This window comes from Melanerpes formicivorus, unplaced genomic scaffold, assembly GCF_026170545.1.
Source record: "Melanerpes formicivorus ecotype bairdi unplaced genomic scaffold, bMelFor1.0.p_v2 SCAF_2, whole genome shotgun sequence".
Taxonomy (NCBI): Eukaryota; Metazoa; Chordata; class Aves; order Piciformes; family Picidae; genus Melanerpes; species Melanerpes formicivorus.
In genome coordinates this window covers 9503647-9530872 of record NW_027142354.1, presented here as the reverse complement: position 1 = coordinate 9530872, position 27226 = coordinate 9503647, and the positions used below count along the sequence as shown (strand labels likewise).

At 38.9% G+C, this 27226-nt stretch overlaps 2 protein-coding genes across 16 annotated transcripts in view; one reads left to right on the top strand and one right to left on the bottom strand.

The window, feature by feature from the left end:
- The window catches only part of LOC137447070 (uncharacterized), a 35037-nt gene extending 34446 nt beyond the window's left edge, over window positions 1–591 (bottom strand). The window contains exon 1 of the mRNA XM_068150337.1: window positions 428–591. The gene's annotated coding sequence lies outside the window, so the exon portion shown is untranslated. The remainder of the gene's footprint in view (window positions 1–427) is intronic.
- Window positions 592–2575: 1984 nt separating this feature from the next.
- On the top strand, window positions 2576–26776 carry BCLAF1 (BCL2 associated transcription factor 1). Of its 15 annotated transcripts, none has more exons than XM_068150079.1 (15): window positions 2576–2716; window positions 8388–8526; window positions 9573–9643; window positions 10718–10810; window positions 11651–11774; window positions 12637–13542; window positions 14977–15648; window positions 15762–15931; window positions 18645–18750; window positions 19661–19745; window positions 20435–20610; window positions 21761–21941; window positions 24249–24395; window positions 26021–26230; window positions 26357–26776. In XM_068150079.1, exons 5-15 carry the CDS (start codon window positions 11671–11673, stop codon window positions 26360–26362), a joined length of 2763 nt encoding a protein of 920 aa, XP_068006180.1. In that variant the 5' UTR covers window positions 2576–2716; window positions 8388–8526; window positions 9573–9643; window positions 10718–10810; window positions 11651–11670; the 3' UTR covers window positions 26363–26776. The 15 variants fall into 15 exon arrangements, 13 of the variants coding, with proteins under 13 accessions (XP_068006180.1, XP_068006208.1, XP_068006234.1 ...); XM_068150072.1 differs by lacking the exon at window positions 2576–2716 and adding an exon at window positions 3090–3186; XM_068150064.1 differs by lacking the exon at window positions 2576–2716 and adding an exon at window positions 6654–6752.
- The last annotated feature ends 450 nt before the right edge of the window (window positions 26777–27226 follow it).

Here is a 27226-nt window from a genome sequence, read left to right as displayed (position 1 = left end):
GTGCCATCTACTGAAGCATCTCTTTTACACAGCTCGCTTGAGTCCTGTCCCACTCATGGATTGACAAAATCTACCCAAGAGGGTTGTAAAATTGTAGAAGATTTTAATAGGAAGAGAAGCTGTTTTAGGTGTGAATCTCTATTGTAAAGTAACAGCTGCATGTAAAGGTCAAAGACAATAAATACCACTCACTTGTGCAAGCCTATGCTCCGGTTTTCTGAAGAGACTGAACCAGCTTCACTCTGGGCTTCTTTTTCATGAAAAATCTTTAGAACCAAGACTAAATCACCATTTAGTAACAGCTAAGAGAAGCATTCCCTGATGGGGAAATGTGATTTCACTTCTGACTATTAACCACAGACTTTCCTAATCATATCCCCTTTCAACATTAGTCCTCAGAAGATGAACAAGTGCTCAGCTGACTCACCAAAGAGTGAGGATTATCTGCTAACAGACAGCCAGTTTGTCTTGGGACCATGGTGACACAGTATTATGCTGCTTCATCTTCATGTATCTTCCCATTGCCTTGAACTTCAAAGAAAGTGGCATTTTGTGTCATGTCCAGAGCTACTATCTCCTATGAAAATAAACATATACATGTGGTTGCTTTGTGGGTTGTTGTGAGGTTTTATCCACACATTTTTAGATCTGTAGCAAAAGAGAGTTACTCAAAAGCCACAAAGGTAGGTGGCACAGAGGTGCCTACATATCTTAGAAGTCTGAAGAAACTATTACAGAAAAAAATCCAGAAAAACCCAACAAGTCTGAAATTACTACTCAAAGGCAGAGCATCAAGTATTTTAAGTAAACCAGCTTGCAGGACAGAGGTCAAGGAAGGCCTCTCAGGTTATGTTTCACATCAATACTTTTAAGAAACCACTGGTGAGCTGTGTTTCAAGGCACAGGTGCATGGCCTGATGTTTTTGCTAACAAGGGGCTGCACTGAAGAATTAAAGAATCATAGAATAGAATCATAGATAGAATCACAGAATCAACAAGTTTGGAAAAGACCTCAGAGATCATCAAGTCCAACCCTGTGAATCTTAGAAAAATGGAGAAGTGCTCTCCATCACTGAAAGGAAATGAGCATCCCACACATCTTCAGAACCACTGAGAAATACGTCTGTGTGTGTGTGTGTGTGTGTGTGTGTGTGTGTGTGTGTTGTGTGTAGCCAAATCCCACAATTGTTCTGGAAATCTGAATGGTCCTATTATGGAAAAGATCAGATTCAAACTCTCTAAGACCAATTTGAAGGTCTAGGGAGCAAAAAAAGGCATTTGTTTCAGATCTGGATGTGCAGATCTGAAACCAAAGATCCCCCCACTAAGTCTCCACATGCTAAGGGCGTCTCCTTACAGCATTTAATGCACACATCAACACATATTCATCACTTTTCTGAGAAATCTTTAACATATTCATCAGTCTTTCAGAGCTCATGCTAATATATGCAAATGTCTCTCCCACATGCACACTCCCATCCTCTGGCAAATTTTGGTGAAGGGTCTTCAAGATGAATCCCTGCCTGAATTCCTCCCCCTCCTATGCTCCCACGTTCTTCATCAGACTGTTTGCTGGTTCACACATGCTCAGAGAGGTGCAGACTCATTAGTGATAGTCTTAATTGTTTAGAAGACTCTGTTCTTTCTTATCTTCAAGAAGATGGCTTACTTCACAATTTATTACCTTTCCTTCTGCAATTCATCATCTCCTTATCTGAGGCCTACAAAGATGATCTCCTTCCAGCTGTGCTCTGCGTCATCGCAAAGAAACAAAGGCTAACAAACTAGTAATTATGGCTTCTCTACTGGGCTCTAGTTGTTTCATCGACCTATTTCATATTTGTTTATTTATACTCTATTTGCTTCATTACCCTACTCTATTTGCTGTTATACTCCCACAAATCCATTATTAGTTTCCACTTTGTGTCTTATTGTTGGTTACAATGGAGGTACAGGTAAGTGACCTGCATAAAGAAAAAGCTTAAAGGAAGGAAATTGTCTGTCTCTCCAAGACAGGTTTTCAATCAGCTAACCACAACTGGTCGTAACTAAAAACTTTTACTGTGTTTCAGTACCAGCCACTCATTGGTTGCTGCTTCTACAGCTCTAACAGCCAAAAGAAATACATCTAAGCAGTGCACGCCTTTCCTTACAGAGAAAATAGCAGCGCAGGATTTGGGCATTATGTCTGCTTTCCATCTTCCGTGCCTTTTTGCTCTATCAGTTGATTTTGGCTGCCTCCCAGTCATTGTGCCCCGAATTAAAAATCTCAGCTAAAATTGCCCATATGTTTCCTTTCCCGCTTTTTATTTATAGGCGCTCTTCTTGCCTCAGAAATAATATGCGATAGCCTTTTAAAAATCAATCAGCTGCGTATGATCTGTGTAGCGTCAATTTTAAGCTTTCTCAGCCGACTCGCATCTATGTACCAGTGAACACTGCTCACTCACAGCCCTTCACTGCACTTTCCGGGTGGTACAGAAAGCCCGGGCACGCTTTCCCCAAACGTTGCGCTGCTGTACTGCAACCAAGCTCTACGCAGACATCTGCTGCAAAAGGTGCTGCAGTAAAGTACCGCGGCTACGCGATCTCCTTCCTGCTGCGCCGGGGCATCGGACGCAAATGCCTCTTGATGGTGATCCGCTGCTTTGGCTTCGCTTTACAGACAGGCCCTTCCAAGCAGCAATTGTGGATGGATGCGCACCCCGCCCGACAGGTAACCGGGCAGCGGCCGCGGAGCCCTAACCCTTCGAATCGCTCTTGGGAGGGCGGGGGGGAAGTGACACCTTTCAGGCGCAGCAGTACGGAAGGAGTCAAGAGCTGCTGGCGGTAAGGCACGGAGCCCCCAGCCGCAGGATTGTATAAGGGGACATAGGGAAAGGCCGCCATTAGCTCCCCTGGGACACAGGGACGCGGCCGGCCTGCAGACGGCCACCAGCACCGCTGACCGCCATCTTCATTGCGGACTACTACCCAAAACCAAGATGGCGCTCGGATGGTGAGGGGTGCTTGTGTTTCGCCGCCCAGGGCGGAAGTGACGCCCCCGCGGCGGCGGCCGCCCCTAGCTCTCTATGGTGTTTTTTTTTATTTTTCCCTGTGGGCCCCGCGTCTCTTCCTCCAGCGAGACGGGAAATGGCCGCCTGGTTGCGATAAGGGAGCGGGGCCGCCGGTAGTTCCGTCCGCCAGGTGAGGAAGTGGTGGAGGTGAAGGGGCCGCGGGGAAGATCTGCGGGTCAGTGGCATGTGGTACCCGCGGCCGAGCCAGTCCCGGGGAGGTTGGAAATGGCGGGGGGAGGCTGAAGGGGAGCCGCCTACCCCCCCTGCTCCTTTCTCCCCCCCGCGCGTGGCCGCACCTCCCGCTTCCCCTCCCCCTGTGGCCGCGCGGTGCCCGCGCGCCGCGCCGTCCCGCCCTTCTCGCCGCGTGATCTTGGCGCTCCGCAGCCATTATCCTCCGCGTCCCCCCTCTCGCGCCGTCCGCGCCAGCCCCTGAGCGACGGACACAAGCGCTCCCCTGAGGGGCCGGGCCGCCGCCGTCACCGCCCTGCGGAGGGCTGCCGCTGCTTCCTGCGGGAGTCGGGCCGAACCGGTGTCGGCACCCCGGGGAGCGAAGGTAGAGAGGGAAGGGTGTTGGGGGGCGGGAGGCGGCCGTGAAGCTGCATCTGGATGTTTGCAGCATCAGGAAGCCCACCGTGGGAGGAGGTGGGGGGTGCGGAATGAACGACCTGCCCCGCTGGGCCTCCACCCCGCCCGTCCTGGGTGTGTAGTCTTTCCGTTCACCCTGTGGGAGGTAGGCCCGAGGGGATTGCCGTGCAGCACTAGTTACAGGAATAGAAAATCTCCCCGTTATTCTCGCGGGTGTGACTTTAAGGAGGGAAACGGTGCTGGGATGAAAGGATGCTTTCCAGTATTGGATTAGCCAGCTGGAGGAACTTCCCTTCGGGCATGACTGCCGTTCGAGTGCTTGTGCCTTCGATACTCTGCTCCTGTTTGCCTTTGCGTTCACTGGCCTGTTAAGAAATGCTCTCAAAAGCTGCTGAGGGGCTGGGGTTGGCTTTGTGCGCTTTGATGAAGGGGCTGTTATGGTGCTGGTGTTGGTTGTATTGCAGGGACCTTTCCAGGATCTTGTCTCTTGTTTCTCCTTTGCTTTTTAAGTCCCCTACTTCCGGCTTTTAATTCTTATGAAAATCGCATTCTTGTTTTGTGTGTTGTGGTGATCTTTACCAAGTCAGTACAACCTGTCACCCGTTTATATCTGGGATCAAAGTTTTACCTTAATTGTAGCAGTTAAATTGTACTACAGGAAGACTCGAGGACAAGTAAAACAAAGGTGTTCTTGACACTGCAAGTAGTCATCGCTTGAGTAATGGTGGGCTTACTAGAAACGTATAAGAACATAAGAATAGTTGTGCTTGGTGTGGGAAGGATTGATTAAGAAGTGCAGTGTTACAGGAAAATGCTGTCTAGCTGTTGTCTGTCTCCTCCTTTCTTTTTTTTCCCTTCAGTAATCTCATTGCTTTAGACAATAGTGGGCAGAATAAGAAAAAAGGTAGGTAGTCTGGCTTCTTGGTGTGCTCTAAGTGCATGCAGCTTGTGGCAGGGATGATAGGAATTGCTTGCTCCTGCTAGTTCCTTTTGATGTTGGCTGACAGTCTGTGCTGAATCGCCAGAAGAGGTTTAATGTGTTACATATATCAGTACCTGGGGATGTCATTGCCTCTCTCCTGAGCACTGGCTTTGTAGCTGGAGCAAGTTCATCAGGTGAAGGCTGTGGCTAAAGGAATCTTTCCTGGGAGAATTAGGAGGGAGCATGTACCATGGGCAAGGGCTTGTTGCCATTGGTGATGCAGAAAACAAGGAGTGGTTGCATAAATCCAGAAAGGGTCAGCAGGGAGCTGTTGTTTGGAGCTAGGGTGCAGGTATTTGGATGTGTTAGTTTTGGGCTGGCTGTCAAGGAGAGATTGTGGTGTAGCGGTTTGGGGAATGCCAGGGAATAGTTGAGGATTCTTTAGAAGCAGTGGAGATAGGTGAAGGGACCTACTAAACAAAGTAAACCTTCAGGTTACAACCGAATACAGTTTATCTGTGCAAAGAGTTTCTCCCAAGGTGTTCTGAAAACGTACATCGCTGTCTTGTTCATTGTGCTGGCGCTGGTCTCCATGCAGCCTTGTGGTATGTGGGATCTTGGAGGTGATGAAGCTGAAAAGTCAACTTTGTCATTTCGTCCAGAGTAGTCTTCTTCTGGACTAGTTCACTACTCCAGCTCACCTGTATGAATATCAGTCTTGAAACAAACGAGGGAGGGAAGATACACTTTTCTGCAGAAACATTCGTAGCAAAAATATTGCAGAAATCCCTGTGTGAGAGCATATGAAACCACATTGTTTAAAATGCTAAGCAAGAAAAGTAACAAGAAAGACTATCCAAAAATATGTAGCCAAAAGCGTGCTGATTCCTTTTTGTGTATCGACAGTTCTGTGTATCGAGAGTTCTTAGAAATAGTCATTTCAGTTTCTGTGTCTTTAGTTGGAGGAGAAACCTGCTTTTGTTTGCCAGTCATATTGCATAGAAGAACAACTACCAATCACGTGATGGTTTTGCAGAGCTGATTTTATTGTTACTAGGATGCTGTTTGTTGACTTAATTTGCAAATATTTTGTATTGTTTTCTATAAAGAATTGAATTATTGGGGGGGAAAAAAGGCCTTGTAGGTTTTACTGTTCCAGCTGACTTTCATGCTGTAATTTTCACATAGGTCTGTTTCGTCTTTGTGGATATTATGAAGGCTATGTTACATATCAGGAATGAAAAATAGAGGGAGGATAATGCTCTCCTGATCTTGTACATTCCAAGATACTTTGAACAAATTTCCTATGGTATTTTAGTATTGTTAAGATTTTAGGCATTGGTGATCTGATTGATACGGGTTTACAGTCACTAATCAAATGCGTTCTATTCTTACTTTTGATGTGCTGTTGTTCACTTTGTGGGCATTTTAGAAAAGAGAAAGGCTGTCTAGGAGGTAAAGAATAGATCAAAAAAACTTGGCAGGTGTACAGGCTCCAAATAGATGCTTACACTACTCTCTCAATAAGACAGTTTTTAATTCAGCATATGTGTTATGAGAGAACATTACAAATTCTGTGGGGTTACTTGAAGATTGTCCTGTTGTTTTGCTTTGTCCTGGTTATATAATCCTCATTTCTTTTGAAGCCCAAAAATCTGAATGGAGATGCATTTTGGCAACAGCTTTTTAATTACTTTAACAAGATTTTGATTTAAACCTTCCTGACAGCTTTCAAGTAATGCTTAAGCAAGAGAAATGTCTACTACTAAATAACTGTAACTGAAAGATAGCTAAAATAATAAAGCTAATAGGAAGCAGTGTTTTGCTAGTGTAAGTGGGGAAGGTTAGCTGCTCTAGAACATCTTAAAAGAACTTCCATGTTAAATTATGTGTTGCATCTGCAGTCTGTGTACTCCAAGAAAACTGTGACATCAGTGGTTTAGAAAAGTTTCTCTAAAATAACATTTCAAAGGAATTGGAAACTGGGGGGGTTTGTTCTTCCCATTTCTTTTAAACATAACAAATATTAGCAGTGACATTTATTTCGTTATTGTGTTGCTTGCAGTGGGATAAGACTGTATCTTGGTTTTCCTTGATGGTCACACTTGCTGACTGAGACTGATTTAAGACATTCAAAGATCCTGCTGTCATGTTGTTGAGAAACTTTCCTTTGTTCGTGAATGTGACAGGTAGTGGACTTCTTTGTTTTCATGTGCGTGTTTAGGTTTCTGCATTAAGGGGGTTTTGTTGTTTGTTATTGCTGATGGAAAGAAGCAGTCCTGGCTGCTGTTGTAACGTCCTTGTTTTGGCCCAGATGTTTGTGGAGGTCTCATGAGCCTTATCAGAAAAATTATTTGTATTGAAACTAATCCATGTGGTTCATATGTTTTAATCTAAATCACTATGTGGCTACAGAAATACTTTCAGGGGCATAAGGGAGAAGATCATTAGGAATGTGAGGAAACAAAGGATAGGACAGATAATACTGTTTCTTTAAACTAGTGGTGCTAGTTTATTCTGTTTTGAAGTACTGTGGAGCTGCAGAACCTTCCTTTGTAATATCCAGATTCTCTAACACGGGAGTTTAATGGCCAAGAGCCAGCCATCCCCCTTTCACATATTTAGGACAAAAACCAAGAGGAAAAAGAAGCTTCAGTTGCAAAAGTGCATGGATTACGACCCTGACATTTTAACCATAGACTATAATCTTAGTGGTCGTGGTCCTCTCAACAATGCTAAGTGTTGGTGATGACATCTTGTGATACATTCTTAATACATGTCTTTGGTGTGCTCTGGGTCTCTTCTGAGACTAGTCCAGAAGTAAGCTTTGTGCACTGAAGTAAGAGGGGCAATTAGTATTTTAGTGATTGATGATGTCCTGTAGCAACATATGTCTCTTAGCCCTTCTTTTTCATTGTTCTTTACTACTCATGCCCTTGTGTAGCTACCACAGACCAACAGAGAGCACAGGAAGAGTATGGGTAATTTTACTTGATACCATGAAACAGTATTTTGTGGTTGTGATGCTTTCCAGTGTGAAGCATGTAGTTTACACTGCTACCAAGGAGCTATTTTCCAGTGTATTTCTTTATCTACCACTGTTCTACTCTAAATTAACTTTAATAGAGGTTTATAAAATTTTAGATTCTTGCATATTGTGAAAATGTTTACACAGCTCTTTTTTGAATAAAGTTTTGTCTATAGCCTTTTCATTGCTGTTCCTAACGAAAGTGGTTTGGAAAAGGAATTTTTTTTGTCATCCTTTTATGTATTACAATTAAATGGAAACAAAAGCTGCAAATAGTTCAAGTTGTTATTTTGATTTTCAATGATTAAGGTTTTCTATTAAAAGAATTTTTCTTTTTAAGATGTTTTATCCATGCTCCTCTTAATGACAACAAAAAGAAGTTAGGAAGAAGAGTAGCTGCCATAGTTGGATGTGGTATACCTGTTTGACAGGGGGAAAAAACGTGTAGCTACTTCTCACCTTAATCAAACTCCCCAAACTGTGATGAAGTGACTGCCCGAGTTCAAGTTATAGTAATTTAAGATCCTACCTTCTGCCTAGAGTTCTTAAAGGTAAAGTAACTCTGTTGCTCTGTATCCCCAGGATCTAAAGACTTGTCTAAATTAGGATTTTGGATTCCAGCTAACACCAACAAACTGGTTTTAGAAGTCAGAAGCAGAGGTTATTTAAATACTGATTTAAGATCTTGGATTGAACTAAAACCGTTTAGAAGAAGTTTGTGTTACATTTTCTGTACTAGACTTCTGAATGCCTTAATTAATCTTTGCTAGCTAATACCATCTCACCTTTTGTCTAGACAAGATCTGAAATGGTCCGATACACTACTGTGCTCCTTCAGAGACTCATGCTTGCTGATGATGAGAAGTAAAAACATTATCTTATTAAAGCATATATTTTGTAGAAATTGGAAATATCTTGGTCACTACTAGTGAATGGTAAGTGGACTTTTGAAAGCAGTGTTTCTGAACACAAGTGCTATATTCTTCTTATAGATGAAGAAAACATTGAAAACATCTGTGAACAAGCGTGAAAGTGACTTTTAGGAGCAGTGGATGTCTTATGACTTTGGCTTTAATAACTAAATTATTGAGATTCAGAATTTCTGGAAGATTCGTCCTGTCTGTATTGAATTGGGGCCAAATTCTGAGTTGGTTGAGTGGAACAGGAAAGTGCTTAATGTTGAATCAGACTACAAATGTTTGCATAGTCTAAGGCTTTGAGGTAATTAAAAACTGAGGCCAGTGAAAAGTTTGTACTTTTGAGTCTGGTTTCATTATTACAGTTGTGCTTTGTTTCTGTATACCTGAAAAAGAGCGTATTTTTGAAGAAGAAAATGTCATTATTTAGGTAAACTCCTATGTGTATGCATTTTAAACAAGAAAACATAAGAGAATAGTGCTTGTGTAAATGCTGCAGAAGAGACCTACAGATAAAGCTTTCATTGTTATCCTTCCCCCTCCAAAAAAGATAGCACTAGTTAAGTGCAAAACTGTATGTTAAGAGTTCAAACTGGTCCAACAGTTTGCCACTTCACTTTCTTTTATGCCCCCTTCCTCCTGGTTGTTTGCTGTTCTTTCCCCTGTAATTGATCTTTGGCACTTGTTTTGCCCTTCATTAAGCCAGATCACTAACCTAGCCATTTGAAAGAGACTTCTGAGTATCAATAGCCTGCTCATTGAAGGACCTGAAGGGTGTCAGTGTTGTCGTGAAGGTGAGGATAGTACAGTATACAGCCCTGTAAGCAAGGCTTCGTGAAGGGGAGTGATCATACATGGAAGGGGAATAGGATTTTTCCGTTGGCAGTGGCTAGCTCTTGAGCAGCTTCAGTCTTAACATTCAGCTTCCCTGAGTTCAAGAAGAAATTCACCATTTTTTGTGTTATCTTTCCATGCTAAACAGATTCTTTTAACTGATTGAAGGAAAAGCAATTACCTTTTGTAAAAGTTCATGTCTTTGACTGTCTCTTTTTTCTGTTCTATAGGGATCAGTACTGAGGAGAACACAAATAAAGAATTTTGAAATAATTGCTTCATTGGCAACTGACAGTTTGAGGTAAGATTCACTTAATTATGTTCTTAAATGTTCTGATTGAACTCAAGCATTTAAAATGAGAATTGATTTTATTTTTCCTTCTTTGTTTTTCTCTAAAATTTATGCTTGCAGTAAGAAATGACAGTAGCTAAAGCTTTCTGAAATATGTCCCTTACAAAGGTTAACTGTTGTACAGTATATATGTACATGTAGGATGCAAAACTATAAATGTTGAGTAAAGGGAAAATCAAGCAAGCTATTGCTGAAGTTGGTTCGTATTACAGATGTATTGTACATTTGAAGTTTGGTCTGAAAAGTGGTTGTAATAGCAAGAAAGGAGGTTTTTTTCTGTCTGTCTTGGAAAATTGGTATGCTTCATGTCTTACAACAGTTTAAACCCCTTAATTTGTTGCCTGTGAGTAAATGAGCCTAACAGAGTATAAGCCATTTTCTCTTGAGTTTAGTTGAACACAGTGAATTAGAAGCCACCTTCTGAATATAGGTTAGGTAAATTTGCTTTTTAATGGAAGAAGCCAATAAAAGATAGAATTCAACGTCGTCTTCACCAAGGTAAATAATTTTTTCTTAGTTAAATGGAAAGCTAGTTAGGTGGTTATTTGTTTTTTTTTCTGTGTTAGTTTCAGGTGAGTTTGTCTCTGGGGCCATGCAAATTCTTGTGCTGCATGGGGAAATTCATTAGGGCAGGAAGGACCAAGTTTGTAAGAGGAGGGTTGGTCTGCTTCTTTTATTTTGATTTCTCTTACATATGTCTACAATCTCTAAAATGTTATTAACTTTAAGTTCTAATGCTGCTAATTTGCCTTTACATAATTGAAATACCAGCCAGGTAACAAGACATTACATAAAATACATTGTGACAGAAAGTTCTTGTTGCATTGGTCTTGTATTTTCACTACAATAATTTTAGGTTTTTGTGTGTGCTTGCAGTACAAAAACTAAATGTTAGAATTTTTCCATTTTTGTCTTAATTATTATTGAACAATTATTGAGTGTACAAAGGCTTGAAAATGTGTACTTACTTGTTCACAGTTTATATTCAGGTTGTCTAATGTGACCCTTTTGTTTTCTTTAAAGCTGGGCAAATTCAAAAGAAAATGGTAATGGGTGAAAGTGTTTATTAATTAAATTGGGGATTTTTAGCCACTGATCTGAAAAGAAAAGGAAAAGGTGTGTATTTTTTTTTTTCCTGTTCAGCACTAACTAATTATAAATATTGAAAAATTAGATAAGTATTTTCTTTCTGGACTCATTGCTTTATAATTAATTGTAGTTTTCATAGCTTAATCTGAGTTAAAAAAATATGTCAAATTTCGGTTGCAACCTGTATTACGTAGCTAGATGTTAAGATCTTTTAAGTTGGTCATGCATTTTACATGTTTGAAAAGTGAAGCTAACCTGAAAATGCAGAGGGTGGGCATACTGACTGGTGGAAAATCAGATCAGAGCGATTAGTTTTAGTGCATGTGGTCAAGAGAAGTAATACTTCTGGCTCAAAGCAAAAATTTGGTTGAGAATATTTCAGGGATTTTTCTTTGCTTTTGTAAAAAGTGCATTGCAGAGGACTGTAAAACCCTTGTAGAGAAGGATTGGTGCATTGAAAATGCAAGGAAACTACAAACCACAAAAATGACAAGAAATTTATGTAAAATATGTTAAAATGTGCAGTTGTTCAGACAATGTTATTTCTTGCATTAATTTGCAGCAATGTTTTGGGGTTTTTTTCTGTTGCTTTCTCTTTCCTTCTACAGGATCTGTTTGCATTTTAGTCTGGAAAACCTTTTACTGTTATGCTTTTGTCTTTTTAGACAAACTGTGTTCTGTAGTTATGTTAAATTCTTAAATTGAGCTTTTAATAACAACTTTTTCTTCAGAGTTCTGTTCAGGAAATGCTGTTAACTCTTTCTAATCCTATTTTTAGCATATAAAAGTTCATTTACCTGGTTTGCATGAACTCTAAATTGGTATTTTCTTTTTCCTCTCCTCTCTCACTGTTTTCCTTTTGGGAAGGAGTGTATCTACTGGAAAAAATGGGTCGATCTAACTCTAGATCACATTCTTCAAGATCAAAGTCCAGGTCTCAGTCCAGCTCTAGGTCAAGATCAAGATCACATTCTAGAAAAAAGAGATACAGGTAAATTGATATCCTACTGCATGGAAAGTTGGTTTAGTATATTAGCCTTATTTTTTGTTTGCATGATGCTGTGGCAAAAGTGAGTCTGGGCACTTAGGTCATTGAAGGTGGTAGGCAAATTCTGCTTTGAATGTAATTTCTGTTACTTTGATTATTAAATACTTGGCTGTTTCATCTTTTCCTGTATCTTGGGATAATTTCAGACGCTAATTGTTCCTTGTGGTTTGTAGCTTGTTTGATGCTCTTTTTCCCCCTTCACATGATGTTTGCTTTGTCTAGTCTCTTTCCCTCTGAATTATTTTGTATTTCTCATGCAGCTTTTGAGATCTGGAGTAACTTAAGGCTTCAACAGATAAGATTTGCTCTATCTTGTCTTCTCAGTTACCTCCAGCCTTTTACTTAGCTGGCTTACTAGTGGACATTACCATCTCCCATAAAGGTAGTGGCTGAATTTGAAAGTTTACTGCTCTCTCAGCTGCTGTCCACAGGCTGGTATATTAAACTGGTGGTCTTGTAACTTCCTGTTACAGGCTGTGAAACATGGTGCCTGAGGAACTGAAATGCCATGCTTCAGAGTGGTGGTATCTCTAATGAAATGGCAGTACAGGCCACTGAGACTGCTAATTTCATCATCATGTGATGCTGAAGCTTAACTTTCACAGTCCTTTGGACTATGGACATGTTTATTAAAATCCTTTGAGACTGAAATAATAGATAGGAGAAGATAGGAGAAGTTGCTTTAAGGCTGCTAATCCTCTTTGTTTACCATTTTGATTGCCTTTGAGAAATCTAGCATTTAGTGCCTTTTTTCTTTGTGTAGTTCTCCAATTGTCAAATGTTAACATTTGCTTTTTAATTTTAGTTCTAGGTCTCGATCCAGGACATACTCGCGATCTCGCAGCAGGGATCGTGTTTATTCTAGAGATTATCGCAGAGATTACAGAAATAATAGAGGAATGAGACGCCCCTATGGCTACAGAGGAAGAGGTAGAGGGTACTACCAAGGAGGAGGTGGTAGATACCATCGTGGAGGCTATAGGCCCGTCTGGAACCGAAGACACTCCCGAAGCCCTAGGCGTGGCCGTTCACGTTCCAGAAGTCCAAAACGAAGGTCTGTGTCTTCCCAGAGGTCCCGGAGCAGATCTCGTCGATCTTACAGATCTTCCAGATCACCAAGGTCCTCTTCATCTCGTTCTTCATCTCCATACAGCAAATCACCTGTCTCTTCCAAAAGACGTGCGTCTCTGGAAAAGCAGGCAAAGAAAACTGAAGGGGCTCCTTTACAAGAAAGTCCCCTGAAAAATAAATCACAAGATGAACAGAAAGATACATTTGAACATGACCCATCCGAGTCTCTTGACGATTTTAACAAATCAGCAGCAGCTTCTGGCGACATTTGGCCTGGCCTTTCAGCGTATGATAACAGTCCAAGGTCACCCCATAGTCCTTCTATTGCCACCCCACCTAGTCAGAGTTCGTCTTGCTCTGATGCCCCTTTGCTTAGCACAGCCCACTCAGCAAAGGACACACCTCAACATTCCCATTCCATTCAGCATAGTCCCGAGAGGTCTGGCTCTGGTTCTCTTGGAAACGGTTCTAGCCGTTATAGTCCTTCTCAGAATAGCCCATTGCATCATATCCCTTCGAGGAGAAGCCCTGCAAAGACAATCCCATCACAGAATGCTCCCCGTGAGGAGACTCGAGTGCGGTCATTTTATCCAGAGGGTGGTGAACAGGAAACTGCAAAAGGTGGAAAGTTTATGAAAAGGTAAGAATGAAATTATAACTCTAACATTGCCTCTTAAAATGCTGCCTCTTAAGAGAGTTTTGAAAACATCATCACTGTGCCTTGGAAAATGCAGTATGAAATACTATGGAATAAATACTGCTAATTTTAGTCTGATTGCAGTCAAGCTTTAAACATGCATGTTCCTCTTGAGATGCTTCAGGTTCTTGGCCTTTAGCTGGTGGACATAGGGATATGTGTCCTTGAGGAAAAACTGATGTGTGTTTTTCCATTATGGTATATATTCTTGCACTCTCTTTAATATTAAGAAAAATATTAATTGGACTAGTGCATCAGAGATGCCTGTTTGATAGTGAATTCTGTTCAAGTATTTTAACATTTGAATGCTTCATGTAGTTTGAAATGCAAATCTTCTGGAAGTCTGAAAATGCAGATGTGCAGTGATTTCTTTGTTAGTATAAACAGCATCAATTGCTAATTGTGTGGTGAAAAAACTTTGACTTGCATTATTTATGAAAGAGGGTGGGTCTTGGTATTCTTGGCACATAATTCTGTTGATGTGAAAGACAATGTATTTAAAGTTAAATGTATGTTTTCCAATTAATATAAAATTCTTAAATTTGCTCTTAAATGTTTAGTACCATAGTAACTTTTAAAAGTTACAAAGTCTTAGTAAGACAGTAGACTTTCATTCTAACATGACTTCAGCAGATTGCTTATAAAGTGAATTACAGAGCAAAGTTGTGACTATGGTATACAGGCACTTTATTGTAGGCTTTTGAATGAATTTGTCCAGACAGTGAATTATTACGTAAAAATACACTGCTTATAGCAAAAATGTGACTTCTCCTGGGTTAGATGTACTTGACTTGGTGAATGTAGTGGGACCTATGTGAAAATGGTGTATAGATAAGGCAGTGGCTGAAATAATTGTGTCTTTGTGCTTTGGAGAGCTGCCTTCTAAAGGTTCCCTGTTTTTACCCAATATAGTGAATGCATTAAACCTGAGTCAGATTTTGGAACTGTCTTAGAAATGTGCAGGATCTCAAAATTTAATAACTTTTAATTGGTACTTTTCTAACTTTTTTCACTAAAAGTAGTACAAAAAATGATTGCAATCTGCATTATAAAATTTAATGTGAATTTGATGGACCTAATGACTGGTGTAAGACAGTGTGAAAGAGTAAACAAACAAACCAGCCACTAGTTTTTTAAATAGACTTAAGCAGATAATTTCTAAGTATTCTGTGGAAAAGCATTATATTCTTCAGATGCCTCCAACAATACATGAATGATTGGGTGCCCTGTTAATAGTGTATGAAGCATTGCATGCTAAAGTTGAATTGCTCAGGGGAATGTATTTTCTTATTTGTGTGGGATTGGCAAAAAGAGGAATGCAAGTGAACTGAAATGAATGCAATCCAGAGTTACCAGTCTCTTCTTTGCTGTTCACAGGTACACAGATGAAGAGTCTAGAGTATACCTGCTTGATAGGGGTAATACCAGGGAGAAGGAGGCCCAGAAGGAGAGAGGATCAGAAAAAGGGAGGACAGAGGGAGAAAGGGAATGGGAGGAGCAGGAAACCTTAGATTTTTTCGTTGATAAAGAGACTGGGAAAGAAAAGTTTAATGACTCTGAAGGGGAGGACACAGAGGAGACAGAGGATTACAGACAGTTCAGAAAGTCTGTCCTGGCAGATCAGGGTAAAAATTTTCCTACTGCATCTCATCGGAATGCTGAGGAGGAAGGAGCCAAATACAAATCTAAAGTATCAATCAAGGGCAATAGAGAGAGTGATGGATTTAGAGATGAGAAAAGTTTTAAGCTAAAAGAGACTGGCTATGTAGTGGAAAGGCCTAGTGCAACAAAAGATAAGCACAAGGAAGACGACAAGAGTTCTGAGAGACTAATGATGAAGAAAGAAACTCAGTCACCCGAGCAGGTAAAGTCTGAAAAGCTCAAAGAACTCTTTGATTACAGTCCCCCTCTACACAAGAATCTGGATGCGAGAGAAAAATCCACCTTCAGAGAGGAGAGCCCACTTAGGATCAAAATGATAGCCAGTGATTCCCATCGTCCTGAAGTAAAACTCAAAATGGCACCAGTACCTCTTGATGATTCCAATAGGTAAATTATTCTACTTTACAGCATGGTTCTCTACCTGCCTGCTCTATCATTCATCCTTATTTAAACTAGCGGTTTCTTTTTGTGTCTTTCTTTTGTTGTTGATGCATTTTTAGACCTGCTTCCTTGACTAAAGACAGGCTGCTTGCTAGCACACTTGTCCATTCCGTCAAGAAGGAGCAAGAGTTCCGATCCATCTTTGACCACATTAAGTTGCCACAGGCCAGCAAAAGCACGTCAGAGTCATTTATTCAGCACATTGTGTCGTTGGTTCATCATGTCAAAGGTACGTGTTCAGTTTATTGTGCCGAATACATATCTTGCAACTTCATTTATGCCTGTTTGCTGTCTCTAGTACAGGAAGATTTCAGCCCTCTTTCAATGTTAGTCAGACTTGATGTCTTTGGAGTAGACACAAAAATAATTTAAAAATTAATAGCCACAGAAGCTAGTACAGAAAAATCTCAAGCATTGCAGAGTATAACAGCAGCATTTGTAGTGTGTTTCTGGATAAATTTTTGAGCTTAAGTAGCATACGAAGTTTGAAATTCTGAGGTGTAGCTTTAAACATACTATACTTGTCAATCTTTTCTTAGTTTTATTTTAATGACCCTAACATACAATTTTATGTTAAGTGGTGCAGTGTTGGCTGACAGGTGTCTTTTTCACTGCAGATACAGTGGCATTCCTTTTGGAGCACCCTATAGCTCACTTCTAGGTTCTTACTGGTCAAAATAATAAGATTTCAGAAAAATTGTGCTCTAAACTGCATGTAAACCCACTGTGCTGTTTATTCCTACTGACAGTTTTGTAGTGCTGGAGCCATAAATTTCACTTACAGGAACTTGGCAATGGCTAAATAAACATCCATTACATTAATTACACGCTATTTATTTTCTAATTTAACAGTAGTGACTGTTGCTTACTATAAACACCCCAAAAACTCCAACCAACCACCACTAATAACAATGAAAAAAATCAACCCCAAAAAGCACCGAAAAACCAAGCCATCAAAGTACATATGTTTTGTTTAGGTCCTGTATCCTGTCATATTATTCTGATGGAAAAGTAGATAATTCCTTAAAATACAGTGAGGATATTTGGAGAATTTTTTGTTGTTCGGGGCTTTTTCCACCCCCGTACCATTTACTTTGTTTCACTGGGCTGTTGTATTGTTGTTCTGTTCAGTGTATTGAGATGATAGGGAAGTATTTACTGGTGAAAATAATTCTCCCATATCATTATACAAAGGGGAAAAAATGGAAATGCTTATTTAGGTGACCAGTTTCAGCATATCTGCCTGCAAGCATTGCATTTTAAGATGCTTTTATCTTCTAAAATCGCAAAGATTTGTGTGGTAGAAGTATGTGATAAATTTGTGTTAAAAGTCTCATTTTGTTGGCAAAATCTGGTTTACTAATGCCAAATGTTTTCCTGCATTTCAAATTATTTATCAAGAAGAAAGTAACAGTCAACAATAATAGGTTATCGTGATGTATTGGATTAAAAATAATCTTACTGAGACACCTGTTTGAGTATAATGATTTGTTGTGAAAGTATCTATTTACTGATTTGTAAAGAGATTTTAAGGCTCAGTCTAATGAGATCTCCTCAATAAGTAAATTTTTGCTTATATAGTATATATGTGAGCTGTAGGTGAAACAGTATTCCTGAAACTCTCACATGTTGATCACAGAATAGACTGTTTTTCTGTGGACTTTCATATGTTAAACTAATACCTGGTAAATGTAACTGCTTAACAGCCTATCTGGTCAAGTTATTAGAAAATATGTACAGTTACAGTTGTTTTTGAAAGCAGAACCTCTCTTTTAAGTTTCAAATCTACTGTGGTCTGTGATCAGATTTTCGTAACTCTTTTGAGAAATTGAAATCATGTTCATTATTGGTGTGATGCGACCAGTCTGAACAGCTCTTTATTAATGTAGAGCTGAAAATGCCCAGTGATGTTTTCTTTTTCATTGTAACTAGGTCCTGGAATGTGTTTTGAAATGGCAAAATCCATGTTACAAAAGTAAAATAGCTGTTGAAAGATACAGATGCCAAACAGGCAAAGTTGAACCTTCTGTCTTCCTGGCAAAAATGGCATAAAAACAGAATTGCTAGCTCAAATTCCTGTGTTTGATGGAATTATGATTGAGGCACTACCCTTGTAGTGGCCGTTTCAAGTTTTAATGGTTGGTTATGAGACAAATACTGGATTCCGGGCGGTAAGTTGATACAGATGTATGTTGACCTGTTAAGCGGATAGCTTGCTTCATATGTAACATTTCATAGCTCATGACTTTATGTATTTCTCTATTGCATTTAAACATTTGTTGGGCTGGTTTAAAAACTGAGTTTTGCTGTTGCTAATTTAACTGTCTCTGAAGGAAAGAGAAACTGTCAGAAAAGTTGTCAAGTTTGCCAAGATGCCAGATGCTTAAATGAATTTATTTACAGATAGGTGTGTTAATTGTCTTGGATCGTATATCATCACAACTTCAAATCGAGATACTGTATTCCTGTAAGAAATTACTTGTTAAATCATTCGTGTAGTTATTGAAGCATACTTTACTTAAGCGTTTTCACTGAATTAAGTTAAAGATGACATGAATAGCAAAATACATTTATTACAACTATTCATTACTCAAAGTGACTTCATTTTCTCACATGGGCAAAGTGTAAAATAACTTTTAAGAAGCTGCTCCTTTCACTAGAGGACAATGTAATTGAAAATGAGCAAATCCAATCAGTAACTGGTGCTTGAATTAGGTGTCATCCAGTCACAGCATACTTAAAAGCAGAGTTGCAGCAATGCTGTGCGCTGTTACTGTGTTTGGGTTACAGAATGTGCGAATGTAGGGAAGACGTCACTTTTGCTTGTCCTGATACTTTATTGGAAGTACTGTTTTTTGCCTGCTACTTGCCTTTGTGAGGAGTAAAATACCTGTCATTTGAATCGATCTAATGAAACAGTGTTTTTCTATTGTTACCAACAGAGCAATACTTCAAGTCAGCTGGAATGACCCTAAATGAGAGGTTCACTGCATATCAAAAAGCTACTGAAGAACACTGCACCCGGCAAAAGAGCCCAGAAATACATAGGTATATGTTAACTGCATATGTAAATGCTTTGTGTTTCAAATAACAGATGCTAATATTTCTTCTGAGAACCCAAAATATTTTTTTTCTAATCTTTATGGAGTAATTTCTGAATTTCTGTGTAAATGCAAACTATAAAAACAACCCCACCAAAACCCACTTCAGTAAAAGAGCTCTCATCTGAGCCAAGTCTGGCTTCATCTGTGGTTTTGTAGCAGGTATTTTCTGTACTTCAGTATCTCATTTGAGATATATTTACTTTTCTCACATGCAGTGCTCAAATATTGAGGGGCATATGTCTTGAAGATGAAAAGAAGCCCTGTACATGCATCTTTATTCTTCAGTGTGAAATGTTCCATCTCATACTACTTTAGTGTTTGTGTGTGTTAATTTACAGCAGTTTTTTGAAAAGTCTGAGAGCCTGAAAGGTAAGAAGGTAGGCATGCTGATGTAGTTTCTGATCATGTACTATGGGTTTATGATGCAGTGTACTATATTTGTGTTGCATGTGAGGATATAGTATCTCCATATTCAGTATCTTAACTGTTATTTTTGGCTTTACAGCACCCTATCATAGTGCTATTGACCTCTTGGGCGGGGGGGGAGGAAGTTCGTAATGGATTTTTAACTGGCTACGTGTACTGATCTCCTTTTTATTGCTTATATGTACAAAGCTATTGTTAAATGTAAAAAAATGAAACTGCCTGGGGTTTATATTTGCATTTTTTAGTATACTTCAGATGGACCAGAACCAAGTGTTTTAATTTTCAGCCTGCTTCTCTGGTCTGATGGCGGGGCTTTATATGCAAAACGTTTTTTTATGTTTTGTTTCTCAGTTTTATGTTGAAAGAAATGTCTGAGGCTATTTACAGTTGCATGCACATATGGCACCCTGCTTTTATTTTATATTTAGGAGGATTGACATCTCTCCAAGTACCCTGAGGAAGCATACCCGTTTAGCAGGTGAAGAGAGAGTCTTTAAAGAAGAAAGTCAAAAAGTAGGTTCTAAGTCGATGCCCTATCTGTATTTTTAAACTGAATTTATTGTGTTTCTCCTTAAATCTCGACTTCAACTTTGTGTTTACATACAGAAATAATAAAAAGAAAGTATTTCTTGTGTTTGAGTACTTATATTTAGAATGTTTGTAACTTTTTTTTCCTCCTTTGAGTAAAACATGTTAGTAACAAGCCAGTTTATGTAGAATGATTTTGCCATTTTGGTGATCGTACGGCCTATAAAGTCAAGTGTTCTCCCACCCTTCCTTTGTTCTTGGGTATTTCTTGACCAGTTTTGGTGCCACTTAGGGGCTCAAGGACAAAGGATAGGAGGGTGTGGGGGTAGAATACTGAAGTGGACTGTGAGTAGTATGGTTGAACAAAAAAGTTCTGTCAAAACCAATACACCATAAGAAGCAAATAACTGAAACATCTTCCAAACCATGTATTAGGGTTTGTCTGCATCCAAACATAGCTGCCACATTGCCTTGATGGGAATGCTTGCTAGAAACAGAAATGTTTGTTTGAAGACCTAGCCATTGCATGTAAAGGGCATTCAATTTGTGTTCTGAAAAATAGCTAAATCCTGTTCTGCTTTTGTGAAAATTGCTGCACAGCTTGCCTTTTCGCTTAGATTTTCTCCTGGATGTTTTGTTTGAAAGCCTTGTCCAAAATCCGTGTTTGTTTACAGGGAGATAAAAAATTAAAGTGTGATTCTGCTGATCTTCGCCATGACATTGACCGACGTAGAAAAGAGCGAAGTAAAGAGCGAGGTGACTCAAAGGGTTCCAGGGAATCCAGTGGGTCAAGGAAGCGGGAGAAAACTCCAAAAGATTACAAGGATTACAAATCTTACAAAGAGGACAGGTAAATACTCGAAGTCTCTATATAGGTTTTTTTGCTTCTAATTAGCCTTTTGTAATTGTAAGCTTAATTGCTTTCAATTTTCAATGTGTAATGGAGCATTTAAATTTTAAACAATTGAAATTATTTGTTTTACAGCAAATATGTATTATCTGTCTTTTACACGGCTTATGGTGGATGAGGACAAAAACTTTGGAATAGCAAGCTAACACTGAAAAAAAAAATGACAAATTAATCTGTCCTATTATCCAGGCTACATCAGGAGGTTGGACTTCAATGCAATACATTTCTATAAACAGTTTGTGTAAGAACTTTGGCTCGTTATGCTTGATTCCGCACTTTTTCAACTCATAACACCCAGAGTATGAGACTCTTACTGATACTTAGGTTTTAACATGGGTGAGAAGGGGAATTGTTATTTTTGTCTAAAGCCAGTGGGCTGTTTTTAAGAAAAAGAATGTTAGTATATCAGTGGATACTTTGTGGCAGTGGTAAGAGTTACTTCAGGTACGAGCTTCCTTTGAATAGAATATTTAAATCTTGTAAATTGGGTTAAGTTAATACCACTGTGGGGTTACTAAAAGCCTTGCTGTAGAATTTTTCCCCCCCTGCTTTGTACTGTATATCCAATGAATTTTTTACTTATGCTTCCTGTTTCCCATTTACTTTCTGACTTCGGTATCCACATTATCTTCCACTGGCTAATTCCATACAGCCATCTGCATAGGGAAGCCCACACCATGTCTTCTCACAGTGTGCAAACTGAACTATGTAATGTTTCTGCAAAACTTTGCCTTAAGGGTTTCTTCCCTTCGATTTCTGTTTTTTCTCTGCCTCAGAAGAAAGGCAGATCTTAAAAGTAACGATCTCTTGATGGCATCAAAACGTGGAGAAACTGTTTGCAGTTTGCAGACTGCTGCTTTCCAACTCACTGGCAATAATATACATTTAGTGCATTTAAATGTTTAAGAGGAGGCTGGAAAGTGGAAATATACCTCACCTTTAACATCTGAAATATGTAACCATATATGTGACTTTATAACCAGAAGGGGATAGTTTTTGATAAAGTATTAAGAGACCCTTTTTAGTGTAGCATGTTACAGACTATCTCGTACTTTTAAAATAGCACATAGTGTATCTTTTTATTTTGCAGTAAACAAAAAAGAGATCAAGACCGTGCTCGGTCCTCCCCATCTTCTTCCCCATCTTCTTCCTCATCCAGTTCTCGAGAAGAAAAGGATTGCAAGAAAGAGAGAGATGAAGAATTCAAACCCCATCATGAACAGAAAGAATACTCTGGTTTTGCAGGAATCAGCAGGCCAAGGGGCACCTTTGTGAGTTGCTCTCTTACTCTTCCCCCAAGCTCTGAACGCTTCATCAGCAGTAATAGTATAATAAAATGTTAGGATAGATTTCCTTCATAACAATGATTTTTGAGTTCTTTCATGTGCTGTACCAAACCTGAAAATGTATTGTTTTTTTCTGCAGCACTAGCTGTTAGCAGTTAATCGGTGTGTAAATACACCATTAGAGACCCTAGCATAAGGGTGGGGAAAAATGATTTCTTGGTTATTCCTAGTGTTTTTCTATTTATGCTGTTTCCTAACAGGATCTGAAAGTTTGTGTTTCTGTAAAGATTAAATCTTTTGATCTGTTATTTCTTCTTTCCCTGCAGCTTCTGTTTTTCCCTGTCATTTACAGTGTAGTTCTGTCCTTTTACCTGTGTGATGCCTGCAACTTGTTAAATAGGAATGGCACATAATTAAAACTAAACATTAACTTTGAAACAACTGTATTAAGGAGAGCAGATGGTATACTTGTTGTTTTTCAGTGTTTCTTTTGCCTGGACTATCAACAAGGAGCATGGAAGCTCATTAATTTGGCTTTGGGATGTGTTTTTAGCATTGTGATTTGGAAAGTGACACATGACCACTGTTAGTCTCCAGAAAAATACTGACATTTTAAAATTCCCTGTTAATGTAATTACTTAACTGGGACATACAGAGGCATGAGGAAAGACTAGGAATCAGTAGAGGAGGCCTTGAAAAGATAATGAACACTTTAATTTAAAACAGCAAACACCACCACCCCAGGAAAAAAACAACAACAAACAAACCAACAAAACAAAACAAAGCACAAAAAAATCAAGTTCTGTGTTTGGGTGGAGAAGAAACTGTCAAATAGACTTACATAAAAGTAGAAGTAACGTCATACTTTCACAGTAATTCCTTAGTGTAGCCTGTAATTAAAACTAAATAATGCTAAAAGGCATTATTTGGTATAAATGTAAATTAAATTGTTTATAGTACTATAAAGTAAGTTCTGAACTATGCATGAGGGCATGGGAAATGCATGTGGAGTGTACAGCACCTGAGTTAAGGTTTGAATCTTCCAGCTGAAACGCTAGCTACTTAGAAAACAGGAAGTTCAAAATTTCTGCTCTTCTCTTTTCTCTCTTCTATTTGTTTGCCCACAGAGTATTGGATAGGTCTTAAAACCCTTCTACAAATTGTTGTTCAGTCTGATTTCAGACTAGTTTTAAAACCCTCCAGCATAAATTTGACGTTGGAAGTGTTGGACCATAAATACTTCTCTTTTGAGTTAGTTACACATATTTTGTTACTTTGCTTTGTATGTTTGGGGTTTTTTTTGGGGGGTTGTGTTTTTTTTTTCAGTCTGTGTTTATGGACATAAAGCAATTAACAAAGGAAACTGATTCCCAGTCACTTTTTTATGCACTTACTCTGAAGACCCAGTTCCATGGTTTTAACTTGGCTGTTTATGGAAATCACATTCTGTAGTAACTGCAAAGTGTAGCAGTTTTACCTTCCCAGCCTAACTTTTCATCTTACCTTCAATGGAGCATATACTCTTGTTTAATGCTTTCTACAAGCTAAAAATTTGCCAACTGAGGGAACTGTGTTTATGACTTCTTAGGGTATTCAGGGTTAAGTAATTAAAAAAAACAATAAATTCTTAGGCTTTTTAGCCTAACCCTTTAAAATCCTGTTAATTCATTATAAAGAATATTGCAGACACTTGCCTTTTTCGTACAAGCATTGCTACTCTGTGCAGGACATGCTCTTGATTTTTGAGTTAAAAAAGTTACCAGTTTGAACTTTAATTTGGCCTAAAGTACACTTCTGAATCTCACTGAAAATATTGAAGTAACAAATTGAAAATCCTTATTTGGAGACTGCATTGTTTTTATGAATTCTAGAACCACATTCTCATAACTGTTATGACTGACTCCATAACTGACCTTTCTTTTCCCCCTGACAGTTTTCTCCCTCTTTCAGTCTAGTTTCTCTGGATTTTTTTTTGTCTGTGAACAGCTTCAGAAGTGTCTTCTGACCTTTTGTTGCAACACACTGGTTTACCAGCAGTCAAAAGAAACTTATTTTGGTGGTTATGGGTGAATTTATGCCAAGAATTCAAGTGTGTTTCATTTAAGTTTAATGAAGTAATTATTTCAAAGTGAATGCTTGAATATATTACATAAGGTTATACATGAATTTGAAAATGGTTTTGCACTTGCGGTTACTGTAATTAAGCACAGAAAGAGAATTTTAGTAGTAGAGATCTTGAACTCTTCTTTGTGGTTTTATGTAAATGGCTTAAATGATATCTTGGTTAATCAGTTTCGAATTAGGGGCAGAGGAAGAGCCAGAGGAGTCTTTGCTGGCACAAATACTGGTCCCAGCAACTCAAATACTACTTTTCAGAAGAGACCGAAGGAAGAGGAATGGGATCCTGAATATACCCCAAAAAGCAAGAAATACTTCTTGGTGGGTGTGGAGAACTCGATATCTTATGCATGCTTTTGTTTTCTCAGACTTTCTACAAGTGTAGAAGTAGCATGCATGAATGCAGAGGGAATTTGGTTATGTCACCGTGAGAGTATCAACGTTGCTACAGTCCTGCTGTACAGTCTCTTGCATCTTTCTGTGTCAGATGCCATAACTGAGGCCTGACACATGATTAATCTCTTAAACTTTTCATCAGTGAGAGTGGAGAAGAAGGCAGACTCAGACTAAAATTGTTAACAAATTCTAAACAAGAAAAACTTCTGTGTTTTCCTGGATTTTGTCTGTATGGCATTAGAGCTTTGTCTTAGATTTGCCTGAAAGTCTGCCTAAGAGAAAGATTAGGAAAAACAACAATAATTAATTGTGGATGTATATAGGCCGACTGTTATTAGCAGTCCTTCTGTTTCCAACAGACTAGTGTTATAGTCACAATAAAATCACCTCAGTTTTGAAGTCTTTTTCCCATTTGGATTATGAAAGGGGAGGACTGTTGATGTAACTACCCAGTAAGTCATGTAGTATACTGAATGCATAACCTCTGTTTCAGCTGATTTCTTTAGCAATGCAAACTTGCAAGGATATTGTTTCACCCTTAAGTGTTCAGATTAGACCTGCTGTAGCATTATGGGTTGTCAAAAATATGTTAACAAGCAATCCTAAGAAATAATGCATCTCAGATTGGATGTTTGTACAAGGAGTTCTCCTCGGTCTCCTCACATATATAACATTTTCTGATCTATAAACATGGAATGACAGGTGATAACAGGTTAAGAATATTACCAAAAATTGTAACTATTAAACATTTTTTTTTTCTAATGTATAAAAACTTCAATCAGAAAAGTCCCATGCTTTGACTGTTCTTAAAATTGTTACCAAGATGCTGTATATAGGTGTGGTATGTATTTTAATAGTTCCTACTTCTTTCCAAATCACAAGTAAAAAAAAAAAAGAAAGAAAAAAAGGCAGATGTTGAAGCAAGTGTACCTCACTCTTCTGAATACAAACTTTTTCTGTATTAAATAGTCTGTAGTGTTCATGCAGTGCATGGAATGATTATTAGAATCTGTACCAAACTCTAAGCTTATTAACCTGAGAAGCTCAACTGTTGGTTGTCAGTGTCAGATTTAAACAGTTTAAACTTCATTTGCCTTATGCTGTGCAGGTAAAGAAGGATTTCTAAGTAGTGCCTTCAATTACAGTTCCTTAAAGTGTAAAAAGCTTGGATCTCTACATTAAAATAAAAACAAAAGAAAATCCTTGCATATTCCTAGAGCTTCCTCCTGTCCAGTTGTGGGTTTTTTCCCCCCCTTAAAACCAGTGAGTAATTCTTTAGTCTAGATAAAGCAACATAACTAATTTACCAGTCACAAACATTTGAGTAGACACACAGCTAATGAGGGCTCTTAAGACAATCTAATTGTTGTGGGTTTAGTTATAGAATCATGAATTCCAAGGAAATATTTCATAATGTATTCTATAAATTATGATCTGAACTCTTAAATTTTCCTTAATTGTTATTTACTCTTTATAAATTAGAGTACTAACATTTAAGGGGTACAATTAACAGGTGTTCTAACTTTACTCTTTGTCTGGTGTTGTTGTAGCATGATGACAGGGATGACGGTGTGGATTATTGGGCCAAAAGAGGAAGAGGCCGTGGTACTTTCCAGCGTGGCAGAGGGCGGTTTAACTTCAAAAAGTCTGGTAGCAGTCCGAAGTGGACACATGACAAATACCAAGGGGATGGGATTGTGGAAGATGAAGAAGAAACAATTGAGAATAATGAAGACAAGGACAGGCGCAAAGAGGAAAAGGTAAGAAGTGTAGTGAATTGCGAATTAGACTGTAATCATTTGGGCATCTGGGGGTATCACTTTGAAAGGTTTCAGAGTTTGGTTGTTAACAGTTTAAAACAAGACTTGTTTTCTCTCTTTCCACAGGAGTAACCATGGAAGAAAGTTGTAGCTGAAAGAGCAGCTCTTGCACCATCCACACAACATTTTTAATATCTTTGTTTTGGGGTTGGTTTTTTTTTTTTTGGGTTTTGTTTTTTTTTTTTTGTTGTTAAATGAATGTAAGCATTTTACTTCAATTTTACTGTTGGAAAGTAGTTTAGAGGGATTGTTTTTGTTTTAAGCCTTTAGGAAAAAAAAAATCTTGATATAGTAAACTATGTTAATGATCGTACAGGTAGAAGGTAAAATATTTGTAACAACTTTTAAGAAATTTTACTGTTTGTTATATGCAGCGTAATTCTGCTTTGTTCAAATATATGGTCAAGTACAACTCTAAAAAGTTTTGATTCTCCCCTATGTCTGTGTTTTATTCTGAAGTAAACTTGCAGCTCTGCACACCTGAAATCTTGGAGCGGCATTCTTTATGATTGTTACTGTCGCGTTGACTTTTTAGAAGCGTAGTTCTCTAGTCGTACTGTGAGTACAAACAGTTGTGCAGAACACTGATTTACATAGGTTAGTTCAGGGAAAACACATTTACATAGTGTGTCAGTGATGAGCATTGATTCTTAACTCCACCCAAGAAATTTGTCTTTGAGAGTGAAATTGTCACTCTTTAGTAGCCTAAGAAATACATCAAAACACTTGAGCGTGTCCAGAGAAGGGCAACAAGGCTGGTGAGAGGCCTTGAGCACAAGCCCTATGAGGAGAGGCTGAGGGAGCTGGGATTGTTTAGCCTGGAGAAGAGGAGGCTCAGGGGTGACCTCATTGCCCTCTACAACTACCTGAAGGGTGGTTGTAGCCAGGAAGGGGTTGGCCTCTTCTCCCAGGCAACCAGCACCAGAACAAGGGGAC

What these genes read in the sequence shown, in the direction of transcription:
- BCLAF1 (XM_068150133.1), top strand. Translation starts at nt 11,671, where the DNA reads ATGGGTCGATCTAACTCTAGATCACATTCTTCAAGATCAAAGTCCAGG. An exon ending in TCTAGAAAAAAGAGATACAG is followed by an intron (nt 11,775 to 12,636) that starts GTAAATTGATAT and finishes TTTTAATTTTAG; the next exon opens with TTCTAGGTCTCGATCCAGGA. An exon ending in GTTGGTTCATCATGTCAAAG is followed by an intron (nt 15,932 to 18,644) that starts GTACGTGTTCAG and finishes TGTTACCAACAG; the next exon opens with AGCAATACTTCAAGTCAGCT.